The sequence below is a fragment of the Lepisma saccharinum genome, chromosome 1, assembly GCF_977018435.1.
Source record: "Lepisma saccharinum chromosome 1, izLepSacc3.1, whole genome shotgun sequence".
NCBI lineage: Eukaryota > Metazoa > Arthropoda > Insecta > Zygentoma > Lepismatidae > Lepisma > Lepisma saccharinum.
The window spans coordinates 89,558,749-89,576,518 of NC_139229.1; the positions used below are offsets into that span (position 1 = coordinate 89,558,749).

At 38.4% G+C, this 17,770-nt stretch overlaps 1 protein-coding gene across 1 annotated transcript; it reads left to right on the forward strand.

Annotated features, from left to right (window-relative positions):
• The first annotated feature begins 170 nt into the window (after positions 1 to 170).
• On the forward strand, positions 171 to 3,436 carry LOC145984226 (pupal cuticle protein C1B-like). The gene is made up of 2 exons (XM_083117798.1): positions 171 to 241; positions 2,843 to 3,436. The coding sequence occupies exons 1-2, from the start codon at positions 230 to 232 to the stop codon at positions 3,311 to 3,313; spliced, it is 483 nt and encodes a 160-aa protein (XP_082973924.1). The 5' UTR covers positions 171 to 229; the 3' UTR covers positions 3,314 to 3,436.
• The last annotated feature ends 14,334 nt before the right edge of the window (positions 3,437 to 17,770 follow it).

Sequence of the window (17,770 nt, forward strand, 5' to 3'; positions counted from 1 at the left end):
CCAGCCCGGCTCCTCCCATCTTGATCTGCTCAGGTAGATTTTTGCATTGGAAAAGCGGCCGGTCGAGATTGGCATAACCCAGACCTTCATTTGCAAAAGCGAAAGTGTCCGTCAGCCTGGTCTTGTTTCCGTCCATATAAAAGGTAGCATTTCTCTGTTAATGACCATCAGACACCTCTTTGCTCTCTTCTCGTGAAGTGCACCTTTGGAACGGATTTTTAAAACCACGATGGCCTTCAAGGTATGGTATATTGTCAAAGTGCTGCCGTGGTTGCTTTGAAAAAGCACATTTGGGATGTACGGTTGGGAGCAAAAATAGGTTGTGCCCATTGAGACTGCCTGAGATATTACGGTACCAACATGTGTGGGCAGTACTGTAAATAAGTTGCCATTTATTTACACTGTGGTCGTGTAATGCGTTTCGAAGCCAGATGTCGCAGGTTCGAACCCTGATCTGGTGAATGTCGTCCTTTTTATCGGTTTCTTTCAGCCTCATCGTCGCGATTAACAGGAGAGAGACACGAGAGAAATAACCAAGTAGTAGCTTCCATTTGAAGACTAAACGTAAATCACTTATGCTGATGAGGGTACTACTTTTCAGCGAGTCTGAATGTTCCTCTTGCAACAGAACGTGTGATTCTTTAGAAAAGAAAGAATGGTTTTACTCAGTGTTAATTCTGTCTCCAGAACCGAGAAAGAACTGCCCTCAAATTCATTTATTGTCTTAAATTCCAAAAATCTAGTTGCATTGTATTCTTACGGTAGGTTAACGAGAATCGAACCTTGAACTTGTTGTTCGACGAGCAGCCTCAACCGAATTACGAAACCAGTAGGGAAGATCGTCCAGACTTTATGAAACTTAAAATAAAGGCAACACAAAAAATTGACAAAAATTATGCTTGATGTAATTTAAAATTCTATCGGGTTTATTCTGAAATGTCCTGCAATTTAGGATTAGGATTTGCATCAATAGACACTTCTAAGAATTTATAATGTTTACATCAAGTTCCTAAGTTTTCTTATTGCTCGCCTTCCTCTCCGTTGATGGTGTGAGAAGGAGACCTGATTTCTAATCCACATGTTCTTGGAATTTTGAAAATTATAAAAAGAGGAAATGTTGCAGAATCATAAATTGGACAAAAGAGCGCAACACAAGCTTCCATCCTTAGCGGAGGTTCAGTTACATTCGACTATTGATAACGGGCAACAATCTTATGTTTTGTAATTTGCATGTCCACTTTATTTTGTAGAACTTGCTTTGAGGAAATGCTCTTTTCTTCATGGGGGTCCGCAGTGAGGATCAATGGAAGTCGCTTGACTCTTCCTGGTATAAAGAATAAATAGTCAATTTTTCTTTGCAGCTTTTCTCTTCTAATGTTGTTGTGCTTTCTTTCTTGCTTTCGATGTTCTTGTCCCAGTGTTAGTACCTCTCTTCTTTATTTCTTATCCTTCCCGTTTTGTGTTTTCTTCTTCTTTATTCTCTCTCTCTCTCTCGATATCCTGTAATCTCTGTTCCTTTTCTTTGTTTTTCTTCTATATTTCTCTTTCTTTCGTTAGATCTCTATTTCTCTCTCTCTCTCTCCCTTTATCTCTATCGTTCTCTCGTTTATTTCTCCCTTTCCTTCTCTTTCCCTATCTGCATTCTCTTCACTTCCTTGCATTCACCAACGCCCTCTCTACTTTAAAACGTTCCTTTCCTACACGAAAACATGACGTCAAAACATCCCACTTCAAGGCAACTTTTCTAAATATTATGGTTTCCAATTACATTTATTTATTTTAGTGGGATATATTAATTCGAGGACATAAATCTGATCTCAGTATTAACTCTCTTGTCCATAGAAATATACTATGAAAACCTGTTGTCATGCACCAAATCGGACCATGCATTCACTTCACGATCAGAGCACTCGTTTCCCTCGATCCAAACACATGTAGTGTCTTGTTTACTGAAAATGAGACACTGGTTTCCAGCTAAACAGGATGAGGCCACTTGTGTGTGGTGGATGTGCGTGAAAATTGCGGTACTCTACTACATCCAAAACATTCAGCCACTCAGCCAGAGTTTCAGATTTTCCTACGAAATCCCGGATTACTGATTTTGCATTCAAGTTATCTGAATAATGTATCCAACAGTGTCGATCTAAAATGAGAGGCTTAATCCTACCTCCCATGCTAATTTATATGAATCGTGCTTTGTTGTTACCAGGTTAGTGTTTATGGTAAATCCACATCATACGGTTCTATGCAGGTTGTTCTGTCTGAATATGTAGCCTTGGTAAAAGAAGTTAATTTTCACAACAGTGATAATACTAGTTTGTTTTTCTTCAGACTATGCACATTATATCCATCCATCATATCTATTCTGCATCCTTTTATCATAAAGTGAAACTGTTGGTTTACCTTATGAAATGCTTTTGTCAGGTCTATATAAATCGATATCTACTTCATAATTGAGATTTTTTTGGTCTTTTTGATTTAGTCGAAATTTCTTATGCAGCATTCATCTTAATAAGCTTGATTGTGCATTTGCAAAATTCATTCGACATAAAATAAATTTAATTTTGAATTTCTTGTGAAAAAGGAGTGTGGTCCTTCTGTATATAAACTTTTGATTGTTTCTATGTCTAAGGATATCGAGACGACAATGATGGAACAGTTTTGGTGCAGCCAGTATAATTGTTCTAATTTGGGGCATCGAGAATGATTCCTTGTGGAAACATGCAGAAGTGTAGATTCATTCCCTATAAGCCTCTCTGTGCATCCAGCGAAGTTACATTTTGCCTGTTAGATAGGAGGAAGTGAATTTTCCTGGATTCTCTGACGTGTCACTTAATTTCAGCTTGTAATCATCGCCTGCCTGCTCGCCGTAGCCAACGCCGGCTACGTGTCCTACGCCGCCCCAGCCGTCATCGACCACCACGTTGGCGCCACCCACGAGAGCACCGTCAGGGGATTCGGCGGCAACTCCGCAGTGACCCACTACTCAAAGGCCGTCGACTCTGCCTTCTCCAGCGTCCGCAAGTACGACACCCGCATCAGCAACGACGCTTTCGCCTACGCTCCAGCCTACGCCGCAGCTTACCACGCACCAGCCGTCGCTGCCGTCCACGCTGCCCCAGCCGTTGCCGCTTACCACGCACCAGCCGTCGCCGCTTACCACGCACCAGCCGTTGCCGCTTACCACGCACCAGCCGTCGCTGCTTACCACGCACCAGCCGTCGCCACTGGTCTCGTCGGCACCGCCTACTCCGCTGCCCCAGCTGTCGCTCACCTCGCTTTCGACGGATTCGGCGTCCATTACGGATACTAAGCGTTCCTCTAACTGTGATCCATTTCGCTCAATGCGAATTGATTTCATCAGATTCATCGAATTCACTTCAGCTCAATTTTTAGTGCAATGTAAATTCCATTGGTGATGTAAATAAATAAATTATTAAAATACATTGTGTTTTGGTAAATGAACCCAAGGATTGTTTGAGGTGCACAAAGTTGCTTTGCTATTTAACAAAATATGGTCATTCCACATGAAATCACCCCAATTGAAAGACAAAAAGGTGCTTCATAGACATGGATTCGCTTCCATTTTTTTACTGATAGATACTTTGTCTAATATGACAAATATGTAATATTAGACTTGTCCAACAAATATGTTGAATTCTTCTTTGTAGCTGGTAATTCATTCTTCTTAGTTTTGGACTTTTAACCACTGTGTGAATTTTAAAAATACCAACGTCTCGGAGGCTGATTCTGCCTCCGTCTTCAGGGTACCATTTATTCTCACTCTTCATATAGACACCGTCCCCAAACACATCATGTGTCCAGGGATTAAAGTATGATTTAGTATATTACACCCTGAAGACGGAGGCAGAATCAGCCGCCGAAACGTTGGTATTTTTAAAATTCACACAAAACTACGAATGAAATATGTTGAAAGTTACAAATCTTTGAAAATTTGAAGATTTTCAGAAATTGCTTGGACGAACGAACGCACCGTGCGACACAAAATATGCGATATCTCGGAAACTATGTAGAGTATTGTAATGATTTAGGTATTGTTGGAGAGGAGAAGGACAGTCTTAAGAGAAAATAACAGTGTTACCACTCTTACCTGCTCACAGAGGAGAAAAATCTTTAAAGAAAGTAATTTGTTGTGATGTAAAAGACACTCAACTTCGGGTAACTCTTTGCTAGAGAGTCCCAGGTTCTACCACCGTATACCCTCGACTACACCCCTGCATATAGGGGAACCCAGAGCAGAACGGGATACATAACTTACAATGTTAATAAAATTTACACTATTAAATTCAAAGCTATAAAAATAAACAAGTAGATTTCTGGTACAAACCTTTAATAACAAGAATACATTGAAAAACTTTACGAATATTAAAGTGCATGCTATTATTTACTATGATGCAAATTGTTTATTAGCTTTTTGGGCGGAGTAGAACTGGGTACCCTGTAAAAAGTCAGTTTTATGATGCATACAATTCACAAGTTGGTACAGCTTCGTCATTATCACTATCTATACCAGCACACGAATTATGTAACCACGTTTTATAGAAAACACAACACCCAACCTTCCGTTGAAGTATAGAGTGCAAGTCTCCCCAGTAAAGACATACCGTATCTTCCTGATCATATTCACTTGACTCTTCTATAAATCTTATCCACTCTTACGGGGGCTGGTCCAAGTTCTGGCAAGGGAAGTAGGGAGCGGGGTTTACACCGCAGACCAACCAGACAACAGCAGTGGCGCCGAGAGACACGACGCAGCGGGAAGAAGTACTACGTGAACATAACATAATCTTTACTTATTCTAAGCATGTTGAATACATGCACGTTTATATCAATATAATTTACACAACAATTAATTAATTTTGTTATTAATTAATATTACATGTGCAACGATATAATAAATAAAGAGGGGGGAACACCCGAAGCAGTCCGCCTCCACCCGCCTACATTCAAGGGTATGCGCTTATGTCCTGGTGCCTTTAAATAAACCAGGACGTCAATTGCTCTGAAGTTATCGGTTCCCCCGCTTTGTTTTCCTTTCTTTATTTTATTTATTTATAACATACAATTACATACATGTACATCAAGAAAAGGGGAAAAATATATAACAAGAATAGATAATTCAGTTATATAGCTATATTATTTAGTTATTATCTCTCTCTTTTTTTTCTCTCCCAAGATTGTCCAGACCATTCTGGTGTCCAGAACAAGTCGTATTTATTGTTTATGATTTGTAAATTGATATTATATATTTTTAATATTAAGGCTGTATGTTATTACGTTCATTTGCCATAAGATATTAACATCTGAGTTTAAATAGATACAATTATAATTAATATTGCAGAATGATATGACACAAAAAATATGATCACACTAAATAGTTATAATAATTACATGAATGAAATACAAGGAACACACATTAAGTTACTGTTAGTTGGTTACTCAGTTTAATGATACATTTTCAATGAGATAAGTATTTCAATAAGATTCGAACATTATCTAACTCGAGTTTAAATCTATTGGGAAGAAAACTGGTATCCATCAGCAATTAGGTCTAGGATGTTTTATGTCAGTTTAGTGTGCCAACTATTGAAAAAAGTATTGTGGTTCTCCGGAAGTTAAGCTCCCGGGAGTTAGATGGAGGTTTGTTTAAATACGAAAAAATAGAGGGTCTGTATGTATTTGTATTACTTTTGTGGCTACTTTGTTTAATTTATTATTTTTATCCTAAGAAACTCTAAATTATCAAACATGCTTGTTAGTTTAATTTATTTAAGTTTTAGTTAGTTTTGTCTGGGCCGAATCCTTTAAATGTGATTATGGTGCTCTTCTCCAAGTAGACGTGGTGGTCGGGTTCTCCTCCCTCTAGCCGCCGCTTCCTGTCTTCCCGTAGTCGGCCAGTTCATTGAGCTTGCATCTGTGATGACCACGCAGTAATCGGAAGGTGTTCGTGTCCGGTAAACCCTGTCTGGCCAGCACAATTCTCTCGTCGGACGCGGGGCAAAAGTACACTCGGTGTTCCGGAGTGTCTACCTTATTCTTGCAAGTTGGACACCTGTCGGTTTCCCTTTCCCCAAATCTCTTTAGATGCGATCCATACGGGCCGTGAGAAAGTGCACTAGGCCTCTTGATGGTAGAAATTTGCGTTACGTATTATTGAGTATTTGGAATAAACTGATACAGTCTCCTTCCCTATCTGACGTTTCCCACTCCCTTTGCCATTCCTGATTAAACAGATTCTTTAGTTCCGGGAAAGTGGGATAAAAGTTTGCCATTATTTCCATTATCTGCCTCTCGTGTCCCCTTTTCAAGTGAAACGATAACGCTCTTATTTTGACTAGGTAATCCACTGGCAAGACGCCCATTATGACGAATAACGTTTGAGTCGGTGAGGTTTTAAAGGCGCCGGTGAGTCTGAGCATCGCCTTCCTCTGGGAAGATCTTAGCGCTTGCGTGTATGTTTTTTCTTAAGAGATTTGGCCCATGTGGATGCACATTATGTTGTTATTAAGTTATAAACAGACAACAGATACGTTCTGATTACTAGGGAGTGCAATCTATAATTGTTGGAACCTAATGTTGCCAATGTATTCATTATTGCCTCCCTCTTCGTGGTAATATTTTCTATGTGCTTCTTGAAAAACATCCCTTCCTCTAGGGTAACCCCTAGATATTTGGCCTCCATTACTCTTTTAATTGGTGCACCATTAAGTTTTATCTGGTGGTCCCGGTTTCTGTCGAGCTTTCCCTTTAGTATAATGTAGTTGGTTTTTGTTGCTTTGAGTATAGCATTTTCACACCACGTTACTGCAATGGTTGTTTTTTTTTCTCGATTTCGATCCGTGAGTTCCCTGTTGTCTCTATCAGCAGGTCATCCGCATAGGCTATCGATTTGTAGATTTCACGTGCAGAATTGAGGATTCTCAAGCAAAGTTCAAGGTTGATGTTCCATAGCTGTGGGCCCAGCACGGAGCCCTGTGGACATCCTTTTGTCATTATTTTCCAGAAGTTTGTATATAGTTCCAGGGCAGTTAAGTTCCCTGAGAGTGTAGAAGAGGTGGTGCCACCATAGGTTATCGAATGCACCAGAGATGTCTGCAACGGTAGCAACAATGTATTTGTCATTATTATCTTCAACCGACACTAGGAGACTGTGAATTGCATCCTCGGTTGACCTCCCTTTTAGGGCTAGGAATTCTAAAAGCCGTTTTGTTATCAACTTTTCGAGAATTTTGCCCAAAACGCTTATTAGACATATCGGACGGTACGATTTGAGTGCGGTTTCATGTCGATGCATTTATTTTTTTTTATGGTTAGGACGTTAGCTTGTTTCCATATTTCAGGGAAACCTTTTGTGTCAAGACAAAGGTTAAAGAGAGACGTCAAAAATGGAGTGATCTTTTGTGCGGCGATTTGCAGTATTTCTACCGTTATGTTGTCAGGTCCGGGTGATTTTGTTCTTTTAAGTGACTTTATTTCCATTAAGACTTCCTACTCGGTGAAAGGCAGAATCGGTGTTGTATTACTATAGGTTTTTGTTCTTATATTTTTATGGGATAAGTTATCCGTTTCATCCGTGTCGTCCGGAAGGAGTTCCTGCAGTAAAAATTTGGCTGTTTCTTCTAGGTTGCTCGTCAAAGTTACGTCTTCCTTCTGTAGGGTTGAGAAGTTCCTTCCCAATTTTATTTTTCCTGCGGCTATTCTGTAGGGATGTCCCCATTTATCCTTGTCCAGTTTAAGATTTACAAAGTTAGTCCAATGATTAATTTTAAAATCTTTTAATTCCTGTTCGTATTTTGTTTTAGCCTTCCTGTAGAGCTCTAAGTTTATTTGCCTAAATGAGTTTGTTTTTGTTTCTTGATACAGTTTCCTTGCTCTGCGCATTGTTCTCCTAAGTATGGTTAATTTTCTCGTCCAGGGGTTTATTTTGTGGTTTGTTTTGTCTAGTTGGAGTGACTCTATCTATAGCATGTTTTAATGTATTTGTAACTTTCGTCGCCCATTCTTCTGTAGATTTAGATATGTCAGCCTGTGGGGGTACGTCAATCGAATCATTCAACAGCTGCCGATTTGTCCTGTCCCACTTATATATTTTTCGTTTTGCGAGACTTCTTTTTCAACATTTCGGACTATTTTAAATGCTATTACGTTGTGGTCACTGGTGACCTTCATATCATGGACCTTCCGTTCTTCTATCCTACCCGATAGTTTGCAGTTCGTGAGAGTGACATCTAAGTTGCTAGGTGCCCCCGCTCTGCCTCTATATGTAGGCGGATTTCCAGGTAAATTCTCTACAAATAGGTTATTCGCTGCAATGAAGTCCTCAATCTTCTCACCGTTTGACTTGGTTCTATCTGCGTGCCACCATGGGGATGAAGTAGGGATGTGACGAAGCTGAAAATCTACCGATGCCGATGTACTCGCCGATAATTTTTGAAACCGATACCAATGCCGATATTTAACCGATTCCGATACATAAGATTATTAAACAGAAATGGGATGTTATTTACAGCATGACAAAAATAAATTTGCTATGTGCATTTCTATTGCATATCATATGTATATACATACATATTCTCAAGAGATGCGAATGTACATTTACATCTACAAAATATTATGTGAACCTTTAAGAAGAACATGGATTCTCAAGAGATTAAACATTAGTACACAAGCAGTTCTTTGAAATGCAAAATGAATTCCTGTTATGCCAGATTCAACTTCAGAAACACGAGATTTGGAAGCACTTCAGGAAGTAACCTTTTAATTAACTCGACGTCGAATATTTATTTAACGTGCCTGACGTCATTCTGGTTCTACATTACAATGGTAATGTCAAACCCACAAAAACAATTAAACAAATAAACAAAAGGCAATCATTAAGAACCTATTTACCTTTTGTCCCAGGGTAAGTGCCATCAGTTGGAGCCCAAGAGATTACATAGGGTAGAACAAATCACACCACAGGGTTAGTTCTATATATATACACTGTAATTTCTATAAAAGAGCACATGCATAAACATTACATCATTGCCCCTTTCATTCTCACAGTCACACTCGCATTCATTTCTCGGCAATCCAATAGACATGAGTAATTAATACAATAATAGTTCGGCGGCATGTTTAAAGTTAGCTACATTAATTTAAACTGTTCTTAATTTGACATTTTACTTTTGCATTTACGGAAAAACATGTTCCGGTCGGAGCTTTACCTGTACGACAAAACACTACTCCTTTTAAGTTGTTGTTGTTGAATGAATGTTAATCTATATATTGTTAATTTTGAGGTTAACAAGGATCACTGATATATAATTATATTGACAATTTATAGCGTCGTACAATCTGAATGTTAAATACTTTGGATGAATGGATAATTGAACGCTGTACGGTTTTACATGTTAAAATGATAGTTGATGCAATTTAATCACCGTAATAAGCAATGTCTTGGTAATGTTTACGTAATTAGCGAGTTCATTGGATGTCACGACGGGGCTAACGAAGCTTATCCATTTTCACGTCCATTCCGGCTTACCTTTGTCGGCTCTGGCTAAAGTCCTCGTGGTGAAGTCGTGGATGTTTGCGGCGTGGTCAATAGATGGCTTCCGGGCGATAAGATAGGATCTCCGCATCTTCAAGGGTTGGCAACTGGGTCGGACGCCCCCCAGCAGGGCCTTTCTCTGTCTCTACTCCATATTGATAGTACACAGACACGTGCGAAATAACACAACACGGAACGGTGCGACACACACAGCGGATACTTTACGCGGGTGGTTCGCGAAAGATTGTGCACGATAACACGCCGAAGAAAATCTGAGTAAAACTGGTGGTTTCCCTTCTCTGCGCGTCTATTTATTTGCTATTCAAAAGGTCTGTTACGGTACCCTCTCTGTCCAAGCGTTGCTAAATTGTCATCAAGTCGGAGCCTCTTGTCCTGCTGTCTTCGCCCGTATATTTGGAGTTCTTTGACCCTTCTCGAGCAGCACCTCGAGTAGAGGTTAGCCAAAGATCGGGCCTATTGTAACCTGCACGTTCGTTCCGAAGACAGTGCCAGGGAGTCTGTAGCTATTGTTATCCAGTCTAGCTGTTTAACCTTTAATATCGGGCTTAATTTATCTCCTATCAAATTCTGCTTTGGGGATTTCGTCGATGATAATCTGCTGCTGGGCTGTCTTTAATTTCAGTTGAATCTGACCATTGGTAACAAAGTTGTATTTTTATATTTCTTTACCCGAGGCTCGGCCTCTTCTCTCGGGAAACAGGCTAGTCCTTCGCTCTCTGCCGTCCAAGTCCCGGTGAACAGCAACAATCCAATGCATATTATTGCTTATTACGATGATTAATTGATTTACCTGATAATTAGCAAGATTTTATCGTTATAACCTACTTCTTCTCTTATCTCAAATCTGCTCAGCAACACTGAACACTCAATCGCTGAATACTGATGCAGCAGGTATGCCCAAGTATTTTCTCAGGACTTGCTTCAGGTTTGAATATTCATTTTTGAATTGCCAATACAACAGCAGATCCTGGTTCAGCAATGTACTGTTTTATTTCCGATTTATAGTTAGGTTGATCCTCTGAATGAGTTTGCAATAATTTTATTACAAAAACTCTACAATAATGACGAATCATAACCAAATTTTCAATAAACCTCACAAAACTAGAATATCAAACTTATTAGAAGGTAAGAACTCTAGTATAATCTGTACCGGTTTAAATATCGGATTTTTGCCGATTCCGATACCGATGCCGATGTGTCAATTTCGGCCGATTTCCATACATCTGTAATCGGCTTCGGCACATCCCTAGGATGAAGCATTCGCATCCATTGTCATGAGTACTTGTAAGTTTTTATAAGCATTGCAGGCATCGTTAATTTTATTAAAAAAGTTTCAACATTTTCACTAAACTGAAAATAGCTATTTATTAAAATGAAAGAATGAATTTCGCTTGAAATTTGAACACAGTTTATATGAATGGTTGAGTGTTGTTCTATTCTTGTTGGTATTATTTTTTTGTTTAATATTATGACTGCTGCAGCAGATCGTTTGTTGTCCTAAATTGTTTTTGCGTAAGTTGGCACGAAAGGGATTTTATTCTTGCATGTATACGGTTCTTGGAGCACAAGTACGTCAATGTTGCGCAATTTAGAAAAATCCAAAATTTCATTTGTGGCTAATTTAGCCCCTTTTAAATTTGCCTGTGCGATGCTTATATATTGTTTTTCTACGGGTGCCTCGCCATTTGGATACAGTGTGGCCATTCTTTGGAAGGCGATGAAAACTATTCTCCCATGAGCTCTCACGAAGTCAGCATATACGTAATCGATTATGAGGGCCTCACCTCGACAAGCGAAAACCGACTCCAGTAACGCCAGCAGTTCTTCCGCATCAGTTGGAATATTTTTAGATCTCAGTGTCATCCTGTCCACTGCCTCGGGAAATGGGAAGGTAATTGTTTTCCCTTTCGGGTGTTTGCTCTGATCATTAGTCGTAGGGCTGTTACCAGGGTAACCCTTTCTTCTAAATGGCTTACTCTGATAATTTTTACAAAATCTTGGTATAAGTGTATCGGATCGGTGTTCTCCGTCTTCGTGCAGGAGGGGCACCTCGTGAACCTCGTTCTTGGCTGCTGCGATTGGTCGTTTCCCCGCTCCCCACTTCCCTTGCCAGCATTAGGATCGGCCGCCGTAACAGTAGAATAGACCTTTAATAGAGTCTTCTTCATCAACTTCTTACCAATTGTTCTATATTTTGGTTCTTGGGAAAGTTTTTCCTTTCCCTTCCTTCATTCTTACTCTCCTACCCCCTTTCTGCCCCTACCCATTCTGACCCGGGTGTTGTTGTTTGGCTAGGGTTACTAAAAATTAGTAATAACTTACGTTTAATGACAACTATTTATCATCATATTGGGATGTACCTCCTGCAATTGTTAGATACTATATAGTATTAACACAATTCGCCTTACCTGCAAGCAGATATTTTTCAAAATTATAAATGTTCACAAAAAGGATGCGAAAGGCACGATCCTCGTAAACGAACAACTCTGCAATGTGATTCACGACTTCCCATGATACAACAGAACAAAATAAGGAAAATCGCACTGTCTCCATAGGAAGCAGCATCTACCAGAAGTTTTAGGCAGGATACTCCGTTCTGCCCCGGGTTCCCCTAATTAAATTTATTCGGCTACAATACGTTTGTTCGTTTCTTTACTTAGGGGTACTAACTAAAACAGTAACAACCGACAAAGTTAGATTAAATGAACAACTCACTCACCCTATTTCTGTTGCACTTAACTAAATTACACATGATTCAGTTTAATCGACGAAGGTTTCGACTTTAGTTAGCACAAACGAAGGCTACAACATGGGAGGTAAAATGAGAGACCTATGAATTACAGTTGTGGGAGAGTTGTACACTATTATGAAAATTGATAATATTCGGGCCAAGAATTGTGTATTACAAAGATATGCGTAGTACAGAAGAAAAGAGAAACATAGTGGTTTAAATTCCTCAAAACTCGGATTTATTTTTATCACGTACTGAACAAACAAGAACTTACCTTAATCTAAGAGACATCTAGTGTAAATTGCGGAGTCTCACGTTAATATTTTCATCTGAATATAATTTAGATTTTTTCGTTTAAATAGAATAACATTTCAGTGTTGCTGGATTTAAAATGAACATGATGCAAATATCGTGAAAATCGTGATTTTGGAACTAAAAATTTAAAATTCTAATAAAATGTTATTTCCCTATTAATTAGGAAAATTAGACATGATTTTGACAAATAACGGAAAAATATAGTGAGATAAAAATAAAAATTGGCAGAAAGGAGTAGAATGATGTCCTAAACAACATGCTAATAGTTCTGGTAAATCTTCATCCGCCATACTGGAAAATGGTTGCCAAACGTACACATTTTGAAAAATAAGTGGCAAGGCAGGTTTTTGAGTATAGTCCTCCGAGGAATCTACATATTCTTACAATTTCAGCACATGATTTCTAACCCTGTCACAAACTTGTCCCCTTTTATTCACCCTGTCTCTGCTAAATCATGCCTTATATTTCAAACTGTTGTGATATTGTAAGATAACATATTCCCTAAGCCCCAGAAATGTATTCTACACAGAGGTTTGCTACTAAGCACATTTTCGAACGGCATGCCAGTCCGAGGTTCAGATTACACCACGAGGGGTGTATTTGGCTTTCTAAGCTACAGTAAAATATATGTTATCTTAATATTCCATACATAAAATGGTAGGCACAACGAACCAAACCTATGGAGTAGATTTTCACTCTCACACAATTTCATAAAAGAATCATAACTTGCTTGTATGGCACTAGATGATTCAAATCGTTATTCGAATTTCGCGTAGAGATAGTTATAAAGTTGTGTAATGACCGCGTTGGTGATGACGCATTTGCAGCAACCGCTGGTTAACTACTAACCTGAATATTTCAATCTTCACAATGACCTTTATGATGCAAATTTCAATGCAGTAGATATAGCTTTTCAATCCCTGGCGTATACTGCTTTTATGGCTGTAACCAGTACCCTTAACCCTGTGTGTCCTTTAAATGTAAATGTAAATATGACCTATAAAGATCCGAATGTCTGATTGAGAAGAAATATAAAGTATCATAAACACACTGAACCCTTCATACAGATCGCTAGGTGCGTGACAGTTGGTATGCCGGTAAAAGGGTGAACAGTATTTTAAAAAGTTCAAATTCCAAGAAGTGTGGTAACAATTCCCGCTCTCGCCCATGTCCTTAATGTTACAAATCGATTCAGCTTTGGTTTAGATGGACCAGTATACAATTGGACTTGACTCAGATCTCATAAAATTTATTACCGATCCTTAACTCATTATGTCACGAAATGATTTACAATCCTTAATAAGACATGTGGAAGCCGGTGTGCTTGACATAATAATACCAGGCTTTCCCATCTGGGCGTTTCTATTGCAAGAAAGCTTTTGACTGGAGATCTGGCTATAAACAAGGATATATTTTGCTTTCATCTGCCCAGCCGCTCGTAGGAGATGCAGTGTATCCAAGCTCAACTTGCAAAAAACATCCACATTTCGGGGGAAAGAATTGCGCAGGAGTAGTAACATAAGCGTGCACAAGAGGGGACAAGGAGGCACATGCCCCTGTAATATTTTACTTAGAAATTTGATGTAGAAGGATCTTATCGCCGTTAATATACAACGGAACGTAGTTTTTCTTTCCCCGACTTCTTCATAAAGGCTCATCCCACCCTAATTAGAGGGTGTGCACACTTTTGTGACGAGAAGAGTAAAACCTTGCGAGTTCGCGTGTCGGAAAGAAATTTGATTGTTAAATTTTCGCTACTGGTGACTGAACAACAGGAGAAACAAGAGTTTTATGCCAAATGGTTAGTGCGAATTTTTTGGGGAAGCACATGAAAGCGAGCAGCAAGGATTAAAATCGTTGTTGGAAGGACTCTGGAATTTTTATACCGTTTTCTCTTCCAAGCATGAATCTTAAAAAGTAAAAGGTTGATGGTCCTTGGTGCTGATCACACCAATTACAATATTTTCCATTATAGAAGCAGTTGTGTAAATGCAGTCATGCATATTTCTAAGAAAGAAATGAACTTGCTGAAATATAAAATAATCTTTCAACAAATTATTATATGTATTACTCATAAAAATAACCTTCATAACTTTGGGTTTATTTCAACTCCTTGGAAAGCAAATAGTAACCACATGCTTTCCATAGGCGGATAAGGAGATAAATGACAATTGACCTCAACAGAGACGTATAAAACAAACAATAAACGTTCAATTTTAATTTAGTTATGATAAAAAGTACTCGTGTATTTTGTAACTTAACTGTTTAGACGAGAAATCAGAAACATTACTGATTGTCAGAGTGGTGGAATACAGCTACAGTGGAAATGCCAGCAGCCATCCCTGAGGAAGACTCGCTAATTGGCTTCTAATGCTTCTTATCCAAAAGCTCTTATTCAATTCAATTCAATTGAAAAAGAAAAACGCATTAAGCGGAAAAGCACATTTTTCTTAATTTCTTGATGGTTCAGAGTTGCAGTCCAGGAATGTTGTTAAGGGGGGGCCTGTGGAAGGTACTGGCCCACCACGAGACTTCCACATCACCCGTCCAAAATTTTCTATGGCTTAGATGAAATTTACTTTAAAATTATAGATAAATGTCCATTTTTTAAACCCTTGAATGAAATCATCTTTCTAGTCCTTGTACTCGTTAGGATATAGATTATGCTTAATATAAATGTGTTGTAATAATAATAATTTAACATATATTTATTAAAAATTACTAGTAATTCACTCATGAAAACGTATATGGCATAGACATTGTACAGTCACGGACACGTCTGGGTTGTAATGATTCCATTGAATTCCAATGGGAGTATTACAACCCGGAAGTATCCGTGACTGACATGTGTATGTGGTTATTTATTTATTGATTGAATTGTTGTTTTAAGTCCACTTTATGCACAGAAAGGCTAATTGGGACTGGACCTACAGTTTAAAGTAGGATCCGCACCACTATGTGCCTCCACCGGGTGTGTATGTGGTTAATATATTATGTAATGATTGAATGTTATTAATATATAGAAAACAAATCTCCTCACAAACACATGAGCCCATCTACACCTCTGCTACTGTTAATAAAGAATAATGGTGAAATTTTCTGAGTTGTAAACAGTAACAAGAAAATCCAATTATATTGTCTTTTGTGTTCAGTTTATGCATCAGCGACTCTTATTGTTTCAGCTGAAAATCTAATTTTGATATCTCGTGAGGTTTCCAGTCTAACGTATTGTGAAACAACAGCGTTCTTAACAAGCACAATTTCTTTTAAATATTATGAAAATTCCTCGGTAATTCACTTGTCTTCCTTTAGATTACCCGTGAGTGAAACATTAATTAACAAACTTTAACTGGAGTGCCTCCCTTGTAATATCAACCATGCTCTCAATAAAATTTGGAGCACTTTCGTTTTGATAATTGTTGACCTGTTGCCTAATAAAAAGAATTGCGTTTTGCCTCGAACGTTTCTTCAAACTCAGGTATGGTTTCTGGAATTGCCTTTGGCAGGAGCGTTCCAAAAGGCATAAATGGGTTCGTTACAAAATTACATATCACGTGAAGAACAACAGAAACGTGATCACACACTCTATAATTAGACTCTATACTTATATGATTTGTGTGCACGTGGAGTGCTTTGATGATCTGACCGTTCGATACCCGGTGGAGGCACATAGTGGTTCGGGTACCACTTTAAACTGCAGGTCCAGTCCCGATTAGCCTTCATGTTGCCTTGTAATAAAGGGGTCCAGGGTTTGATTCCGCTTTGGCTACAGCACAATAGTTATGATCCAACTTTAAAGTGTAGACTCAGTTCAGTTCCGCCTACCAGAACATGACAGCGTACTTTAAACAATTCTTTCAAAACCGTTTGTCGTTTTGTAACTTGTTGATGCGATGAAGTTCTAATCTCTTCTAAGGAAGCAATGATTTAAGCAACGTCCTCCTAGTTTTTGGCAAAGGCTGAATATATGGTACATATTTGAGCTTTACATCCCTCAAAAACCTCTACACCGCCACATTTCCCTGTAGATAGCGATATCTCTATAAATCGCTGTAGAAAATACAAGCTGTGGTTAACTCTCTTAAGATAGAACTTCCCTAATTATTATCAAAGGGTCCAGGATTTGTTTCTCAGTGAATGCATAGTAATTAGGATTAGCATTTAAACTGTAGGTCCAGTGCCAATTAGAATGAACATAAACTAGACTTAAAACAAACATAGAATTCCCAATTTTAACAGTGTTGGAAATGCATGTGATAATTTATTTTACTATCAATAGATAACGCTGTAAATAGTTTAAGGAAAATCATGCAATTGATTTATAAATTGTTAATACATTAATGTAAATTCATCCAAATATTAGGTCACGTAGAGCAAAGAATATTAAAGTCTTTAATATTGGTATTCATGTGTTGATTGGAATTTATTTTATAATCTGATGAAATGAAAGAACATCCAAAAATGTTGAGACTAGTGATCATCTAATTTGGTGGGAGTAGTAGTCATGATCACTAGAGATAGTAGAATCAATAGAAAAATTGGTTAGCTTATGATACTATCCAGTATACCTATTACCTATTTTTTGGGGAGCAGGACAGCATTAATCTAATGGATAGATGTTCATTGAAATTTCGTTGTAGGTATATTTTTTGCAAACACATAGTAACACCTTTATCTACAGTTTATAAAGGTATAGTTTCCCACAAATACAATCCATTACTTATGTAAAGCTTGTTTCAGCCTTCACGTACATGTAATTTAAATATTCCAATCTTCTAAAATTCACTGCCAAGACATAACACGTGGAGAAGTCTACTGGAAACTGGAATAAGTATTTTTAGACACACAGTCTCGCAGTTTGCAACATTGAATTCGCACGGCCATAAACGTTTTCTCGCACTGCTGTCACTTGATGTTCGCGTTGTTTATTCTGGGTTTGTTAATCGTGCCACGGGGCACTATTGAGGAGACGAAGAAAGCGGAATTGTAAGAGACAGAGACACCTTAATGATCCCATCATATAAAGGACAAGCGAAAGTTTCTTCTTATATCACTTTGGCGCAATACAAGAGCAGGGGAGGGGGCAGAGACATGTGCGTGTGTGTGTGTGTATATATAGTACACCATCTTCTAAACTCGAGTAGAATAAT